Here is an 8,470-nt window from a genome sequence, read left to right as displayed (position 1 = left end):
AGCACGTGCACAGGCGCGACACACACACACACACACACACACACACACACACACACACACACACTGCTGACTGAATTGATCGGCTGTCAATGAACAAAGTATCCCACTACATACTCGCACTAATATTTACACAACAAATAACAACAAGAAATCCATGTACCAGACCATAGCTATTCCTCACACACACACACACACACACACACACACACACACACACACACACACACACATATAAGGAGACAATTTCATCTGAAACTGTCACACTAGCTCTTACTATCACAGTGTGGCATAAGAATCATCCGGCCTGCAGCTGCTGTTAGTGCATGCGTTCATTTCCGCTCAGCTGTCACAACACAAAGGCGGCAGGAAATGTACAAAAACACACAGACACAGACACACACACGCCCACTAACACAACTCGCTACACTGCAGTCGACAAACAAATACAGTACAAGGACAAAAAAAACCAACACGGAATACTGTACACGTTAGTTATGATGGCAGCATGCACATTGCACAGTGCAATCATGGTTAAGCACATCTGCCTCACAACTCTGAAGTCTGTGTTTCAAATCTTAGCTCAGGCCTTCTTGCATGGAGTTTGCATGTTCTTTGTATTTTTGTTTTGTTCACTGTAGACTCTTAATTGTACATGGTTGTGAATGCAAATGATTTGTCTAAATCCGGGATGGACCCCACTTCCCTTGGGGTAGGCTCCAGATAAGTGTGTGTGCTCCAAATGTTAGTTGCGTGTCTGGAACTTTTATCCCTTCCGACAGTAGTTGCACTTCTCATGCACAGTATCGGGCTATTATTAGCACTATTGGTTGAGGCAGATGAACACCACATAGTATGCAGAATTTAAGATGACAAAATGCAGTCGCGGTATAGTGTAAAGTGTACACTTTTTCAACACACCGAGCCAGACAGATGCAGAAGTAGCGTGTGAGGAGATCATGGGAATCACTGAAGTGTGACTTCATCTGTATACTACCGCCTTAGCTGCAGATGATGTCGTTCAAATGATGTGATTGTCTTTACAAATTATCAAGACAATAGCAACTGGTCCATTTTGGTAAAACATGAATAATTAGCTTTGTTGTGTGTTCAATGGGTTTTTGCATGTTGCGTTTACATTGTGTCATCTCGAACAAATCTGGATTAAGTTTTTTTTTTTAAATTTGAACTAGGAATGTCATCCATGCATTTTCTAAAGCTGTTGGCCTCATTCAGACTTGCAGGTGAGCTGGACCCTATCCCAGGTGATGTGGGCAAGAGAAGAGGGGTACACCCTGGAGTGGTCACCAATCAATTGCGGGGCACATACAGACAAATACAGAAATGTAAAATGTTCTTTCAATGAACATGCTATGCAAGTTTTTACAATTTGGAAGGAAGCCAATACTGGGGAAAACCCTTCATCAGCCTCAATGTTATTTTTTTCATGTCACTATCATACTTAAACATACTGTACATACTGTACCTTCTTTTTAGAGTGGACTCAAATTATGCAGAAGCATGAGTGCTACGACACTGTCATCTAGTGTTCACAATAATCCACTACCCCAGCATGTTTGGAGGACAAAAAGTTGTTGTGGAAAATTTAATTCACAATTCTAATAATTATGTATTGTTGATAAATGTTCATGCCTTTCAAGAATTAATCCATACTATTAGAACTCATTTTAACAATGTAGTTGTAAATCCTACACACATAGACAAACAATCATTTGCGCTCACCATCACACCTAGGAACAATTTGAAGTACCCTCTCAACCTGGCATGCATGTTTTTTGGAATGTGGGAGGAGAAAGTACCCGGAGAAAACTCTTGCAGACACAGGAAGAACATGCAAACGCCACACAGCAAGGCCGGAGCCGAAATCGAACCCTGCACCTCTGCACTGTGAGGCCGATATGTTAACCAGTTCAATATAGCATGAATCAACCATTCAATATAGCATTCATGTTTTTTACATTCATCTTTTATGAGCCGCAAACGTATTCACGCTTAAAGGGGACGTCAATCCCCAAATTTCCTTTCCAATCTTATATTCTATGCAGCCTCTCCAGTCCAATGACAGCATTCTGATTAATATTGTGTGTGGAGAATATAAATTAAGCAGTAAATTCCATCCGTTTTTGGGCGGCCATTTTGTTGACTGAAAATGACATCATAGTTGCTCAGGGCTCAGGTAACAACCAATCATGGCTCAGCTTCAGAAAACATTATTATTTACTTATATTCAAATTTAACATACTTTTTTTTTTTTTTTTTTTTTTACAAAATTTAGTATTTTAGATGGATGTGTAATTCAATTATTTAAGTTTTTAAAAATTGCTGTACAACTAAAAATAATGAATAATTTGCATCAAGAATAATACAGCAATATATTGATGTTTCCACTTGTATGAATACTTTGTATTACTAATTTAAAACCGATGTTTTTAAATGTGTTCATATTTATTACTATTATTATAATTATTATTATGAGTTGTGATCCAAGCGAGACAGAAGACACACAAATCTCGACAATTGCAGCAGATTTTAATGGTCCCACACCCATGCCCACCCACCCACACAGACACCAACAGCAGCAGCACAAACATCCAAGCCAAGACTTTTACAGAAATGACAGGCGAGCAGATGTTTATTCACTTTTCTGCATTATGAGTGACAAAAACAATCATGTAGTTTCATATTTGGGTTACTTTCAAGCAGTTTGTCACAATATTTTCTCTCTTTTGATTTCCTACCGTAACACAGGAATGCAACACAAATGAATCCAATTACATTGAACAATGTCACTTGTCTTCTCGTAGTTAGAAATACTAAAAATTGCCTTTTTTGTGTGAAATCAAACAATCAAATTTGTGCTAAACACTGACAAAACGGGCTCTGACACACCAGCAAATCATTTACACGTTTCATGGCTAAATATGGTGTTCCCACAGGAAGAAGGCCTTAATGGGGAAGTCAACTGAAAACGTTTCTTTCGTACAATGTTCCATGCAGCCCTCCATGGTCTAAACACGGTATTCTGATTAATATTGTGTTTGTGGAACATGAATTAAGCAGCAAAGTCCACTTGTTTTTAATCCATCTCAGGGGGCGGCCATTTTGCTCATGTCGAATGAATGATGGCTCAGGTAATGACCAATCAAAGCTCAGCTTCCGAAAGTCACCTGCCCAAAACTCAGAAAACAGGTGAGCCGTGATTGGTTAATACCTGAGCCCGAGCAACTGTGATGTCACTTTCAGTCGACAGCAAGTGTCAAAATGGCCACTCCCTGAGATGGATAAAAATGGGTGGATTCAACAGTTTTGAATACATCCGAAGTTTGTCGCTATTTCATCTTGTTTAACATTCTCATCATTTCAAAATGTATATATTTTTATCCGAACCCCCCCCCCCCACACACACACACACACACACACACAAAATCTGGATGTTTGGGGGAGAATAAACATGGAATACAAAATGTCCCTTCACTGATTATGCACATTTTCTCACTTTATCACCATTCTGGACCAATACAAATTGTTGTGTTTTTGCGCCGCAGATATGCACATTTTCTCACTTTATCACCATTCTGGACCAATACAAATTGTTGTGTTTTTACACACACACACACACACAAGCACACGCGCACACACACAAGCACACACGCGCACACACACACACACACACACACACACACACACACACACACACACACACACACACACACACACACACTTAAACAATATCCAGTGAGAACAGGTATTTTTTTTGTGCCTACACTGGTTCAATTGGATTGACTAGAAACAGTGTAAGAAAAAAAACCTTTTGACTTTCAGTAGATGCAACAGTGACCCACGACTTTTGTTCAGACAGGACATTCATTGAGTGGTTTGTTCTACAAATACATAGTTTTACAAAACTGCAAATGGAATGTGAAAATAAAAAAAAGAAGAAAAAGAAGCAATAGAAGTAGAAGACACGGAGGGACTAAACCACACATTTGACTCAAAGTTTCATGCATTTGGCTTGTAGTTTTGACCTGAACAACAGGTACTTTAAATGAGAGAAAGGGGGCCCACCATGAAATGGTTGCAGAGACGCTTCAAAGAAAAGGCCATTTGATGACGCACGCACACACACACACACACACACACACGCACGCACGCACGCACGCACGCACGCGCGCACGCGCGCGCGCGCGCACCACACACACACACACACACGCGCGCGCGCGCGCGAGCGAATAAATTCAAGTAAGCACAGTCAACACTTTTTAGACAATAAAACATTCTTTGAACTATTGAACTAGACTTTGTAGAAGCTGAGCAGCGCCACCCGCTGGACTGATATGCTAATTGCACCACAGTGTCTCTCAAAGCCTCCACTGTGACGTGGTCACTTGTGTCCATTACATATTTACAAAAGTCTCCGCAGCTAAAAGCGTCACAGGGCCGACACTTTGACGACGTTGGCCGAGCTGGTCGTGGTCTGGATGCTGGGCCCCGGGGAGGGGAGCGGCGGCCTGCGAGTGGGGGGACCGCGGAGGTTGTCACTGTCTGGCGTGGTCAGGGCGGGGGGCGACGGGAGGCTGACGATGGCTGTGGTGATTCGGCCTCCCTTACAGTTGAGCCTCCCGACATCGTCCGCCTTCAGGTTCAGTTTTGAACGACTGCAAGGAAACAAACCACATTATTTATATGCTATCCATGCTGTTGTAGACTTGTTATATACTATTTCGGTGTATTTTTTTAAGTGTACTTTTTGTTCTCAAATGTTTACATTTTGATTTTAGTTTAATGTTGAATGGAAGTTAATAAACAAGTCTCTTTACTCAAAGATAATGCACAGTTTGGACATGATTTTTTTTTCCAAGAACATGTGTCCACATGAGTTTGCACATTCACCTATCATCAATGGCTCAAGTAAACATTAATTTCTATTGAAGAGACTTCATAACCAGGCCTATTTTTTTTTAACATACATGCATCATTCATTATAAAAGTATGACAAATTAAATTCTGCAAGGATACAACATTTCCTTATATTGTGGTACTAGATATCTTGAAAGTTTGGGCTCATTTCACACTTAAAGAAGCTGAAGTGCCATGTGCCCATTGCAAAGTAAAAACTGGCTTAACTAGGTTTACTGCAGGCAGTATGTTTATGGTCAAGTAAACCTTGTTGGCTAATTTAATACCACTGCTAGTTAGAACAACTGCAATCCACAACAGATGTTGAGGATAGACGGAAGATAGACACAGACGTTGGTGCTGTTTCAATTACTCTCGTGAACAAATGGGAACACCACTGTAAATGCAAGCACGTTCTTAGCCAATGTACTGAGAACTGCAACTGACTGCGTCACTCTACGCACATAGTGGCAAACGCTTTAGCCAGTAAACAGCTGGCCAACTGTACATCCGCATGTGCTTACCACCAATCAAAAGGCCCGGCCCGCCTCTGAAAGGCACACAAATTTTCCGCTTCACAGAGACCACAACTGTGTAGAATGTGAGGATCGCAACCCCCCCCGCAAGTGAAGAAAAGTAATACCTTATGTTAATATACTGTATTGTGGTATTACCCTACAAGAATCAATCTTTTAAAATATATGTGAATAATAAATACCGTATTTTTCTGACTATAAGTCACTTATTTTCATAGTTTGGCTGATCCTGTGACTTGAGAGCTCAGACTGGCACCCAAAATCTCCATAGCCTAATTGTGTTGAGGGTAGCTAACGAGTTCCGGCTGCATTCAAAATGTATGCTTCTAACTATCAAACAGTTTTTCTTTTTAGTTTAAAATGGCTTACTTGAACTGGAATCCTGTGTCGCATTGTGGCCAAAGGTAGAATCCTGGTCAGTTTTCTTGCCTATTACTGCGAAATAGTAACTCCTTGTGGCAAGCTGAACTCGTACGTCACACATTAGGTGGCAAGACGACTATTACAACTAAAACTTGTTGTGGTTCTTTTTCTTCTTCAATCTTTTTGTGGTTGAAAAATGCTTTTGGTGCATTAACGCCACCTTCTTGAGCATGTTGTTCGGCCCCAATGCCACTACAGGGAGCGGGGATTTGGGATACCAATCCGAGCTCTACTGATCTTGGTCTCGAATTTTGTAAAATACATTTCCACCAAAAAATATGACTTGGTTAACATTAGCAAAAGAGCATCACTAGGTGTTAGCACTGAGGCCTTTGTCAGTCTTGTTTCATGCCAGTGTATTTCACCTGGTAGAGCGCGATGGTCTATCAGCACACTGGATGTGGATGGCACTGAGCTCCTGCAAGGGGCCCTGTTGGTTGACTCCGGGCTGCAGGGCGGCAATGGGCAAGGTCGTGTTCCTCTTGGACCTTCGGCCGCAGCAGGTCGGCGTTGCTGTGTCACGACTACTCACGGATTCTCTGCGTGCGGCGGGGAAGCTCTGCATCACGGCTTCCACATAGTTCTGCTCATATAACTGTTCATCTACGAACTCATGAGCCTGGGAGAGAACACGTATCAGAATATTGAAAAAAATGAAGATGGAGGCAGTGGAGGACTAAAGTTAGAAGCGTTGCACCTACAGTGGTTTTCTCCAGACAGTGCAGCAGATGGTGGTGTTGGCTCTCTAAAAGACACGCTGACTTGGGCAGCTTCTGCTCACCTGTGTTTGTACCCTGATTGAACAAAGTTAGCAGGTGTTACAAACTTAAACAAAGTAATGTTTGTCTTTTGTTTTTTTTACATCGAGATCAGGGGCCATGGGCGCTGACTAGTCAGCACACTTTTTTTTATATATATATATATATATATACACACACACTGTATGTATACACACATATATATAACATTGCAGATTACTTTCCCAAAGCGGATATTCAAAGGGTTTGAAAGACAATAACATTCCGGCTTGGGCGTTGCCAACTAAGATGAGGAACAAATTAATTGTCTCCCACCACACAAAGGGTTTGAGTCGCAGGCGATCAAACCGCAAGGATTCTCATTCACATTCCACACACTCGTGAACACAACTGGAAGAACGTGAGCTCAGGCACATGACAGCTTCTCCATGAACGCATTCCTCCTTTCAATGGCATCGAGCTTTGATGCTTGGCCGTTTTTTTTCACGTGAACCAAGGCAGAGGGCCAAGAATCAAAAGCTTACAAAATTCGGTATATTGTGCCTGACTCCTCAATGTTGGCTTGGTATTTTTTTCTTAATTTTGGGGAAAATCACACACCAAAATCAGTTTCACTCATAGGAGCATGGAATTTAGTTCGTCAAGAGTGGAAATATGAAATATACTTCACTGTGTTTTCCATTTGCATGACTTTTTTTTTAATTTGGGAAAATTCAAGGCCAGTTATCCTGAAAATAAATTAAACAAAGAAAACATTCAGTCTTGAAATGTGATGAAATAAAGACATGTTACACAACTAATGTAACAGAATGAATATGCAAGGCCTTAGTTAGAAAATATTCAAGAATGCACCACATATGATAATGAGCCTCACATGAGTCGCTAATAAACTCCGTCAAAACAAATAAAAATCCTAATAGGAAGCCAGGAGGCAACAGTTAATTTAACTGACGGGGAAAACCGTCACATATCGCTTCATGACCACTGACTTGACAGCCGCCGCCGTGCCACTGTAATTTGACTCGCCGGCGGCCTCGCGGCTGATCTGCCACTTGCAAATGGCATTTATATGGTAATGCTCAAGCGCCGGCGTCGACTCCCGATTCGATTAGACCCAAATGGATTTGAGGAAATGGAGGGATATAAGCCATGTGCTGGTGTTAACAGATACATCGTAACGGCGAGGGAAGAAGAGGAAAGGAAGCCGGATGAATGAAACGAAGCTTCACGCAACAATCAACAATCAGATAAGCAGTTTGATACATTATTTTAGCAGGTTGACATTCAGATTTCCAAGGTTCGAAGCAAGAACCCTGTCTTATTTTTTTATGGTGTCTAGTAATAGTATCGGCGGTCATGTCATTAAAATAGATATCCAGTGAGTTTTTTCATTCAGTAGTGTATAGTTTTACTGATTTTGACAGCCAGAAATCATAAAAGTTTGCAAAGCCACTGAAGAAGCGGCTCTAAGGTTTCAGTGCCACCCCCATGCTGGCTGCTGTGAACCTTGAACTAGCTTTAACCCCGCAAGCATTTCAAGCTGAGCTCAAGATTGTTATTTATCTTGACATGTCAAAGCAAGAAAGTGAAAAATATGTCATATTTTAAATTATATCTTTGCTGAACGATGTCTTTTGTCATACAAGTCATTTTTTATTTTCGTTGCCCTCCCTTGTCTCATTTTTATGGAGTAAAATAATCCACACTGGAAAGATTAAAAAATGCATTTTTTTTGTTGTTCAAGAATAGATTTTAAATTATTCAAAACACATCCACACACTTTATATATATATATATATATAGAGAGAGAGAGAGAGAGAGAGAGAGAGAGAGAGAGAG

At 41.0% G+C, this 8,470-nt stretch overlaps 1 protein-coding gene and 2 long non-coding RNA genes across 4 annotated transcripts in view; 2 read left to right on the top strand and 1 right to left on the bottom strand.

The window, feature by feature from the left end:
- The window catches only part of LOC109510678 (uncharacterized), a 4,214-nt gene extending 2,727 nt beyond the window's left edge, over nucleotides 1–1,487 (top strand). Inside the window, exon 2 of the long non-coding RNA XR_002167165.1 lies at nucleotides 1,242–1,487. This is a non-coding gene — a long non-coding RNA (uncharacterized LOC109510678). The remainder of the gene's footprint in view (nucleotides 1–1,241) is intronic.
- A 985-nt stretch (nucleotides 1,488–2,472) lies between these two features.
- LOC109510669 (uncharacterized) lies at nucleotides 2,473–4,186 on the top strand. Its single transcript, XR_002167162.1, has 2 exons — nucleotides 2,473–3,207; nucleotides 3,844–4,186. It is a non-coding gene; the product is annotated as an uncharacterized LOC109510669 (long non-coding RNA).
- Nucleotides 4,187–4,211: 25 nt separating this feature from the next.
- The window catches only part of LOC109510668 (potassium voltage-gated channel subfamily D member 3-like), a 64,820-nt gene continuing 60,561 nt past the window's right edge, over nucleotides 4,212–8,470 (bottom strand). For both annotated transcript variants that reach the window (XM_019861160.1, XM_019861159.1), the window contains 3 exons: nucleotides 6,575–6,667; nucleotides 6,239–6,492; nucleotides 4,212–4,673 (listed from right to left, as the gene is read on the bottom strand). In XM_019861160.1, coding sequence (XP_019716719.1) covers nucleotides 4,448–4,673; nucleotides 6,239–6,492; nucleotides 6,575–6,667 — 573 coding nt within the window. In that variant the 3' untranslated portion in view covers nucleotides 4,212–4,447. The remainder of the gene's footprint in view (nucleotides 4,674–6,238; nucleotides 6,493–6,574; nucleotides 6,668–8,470) is intronic.

This window comes from Hippocampus comes, unplaced genomic scaffold (genome assembly GCF_001891065.2).
Source record: "Hippocampus comes isolate QL1 unplaced genomic scaffold, H_comes_QL1_v1.1 scaffold40, whole genome shotgun sequence".
In the NCBI taxonomy this organism is placed as follows: Eukaryota; Metazoa; Chordata; class Actinopteri; order Syngnathiformes; family Syngnathidae; genus Hippocampus; species Hippocampus comes.
Note: the sequence above shows the minus strand (reverse complement) of the source record. Positions and strands in the feature narration are given on the sequence as shown.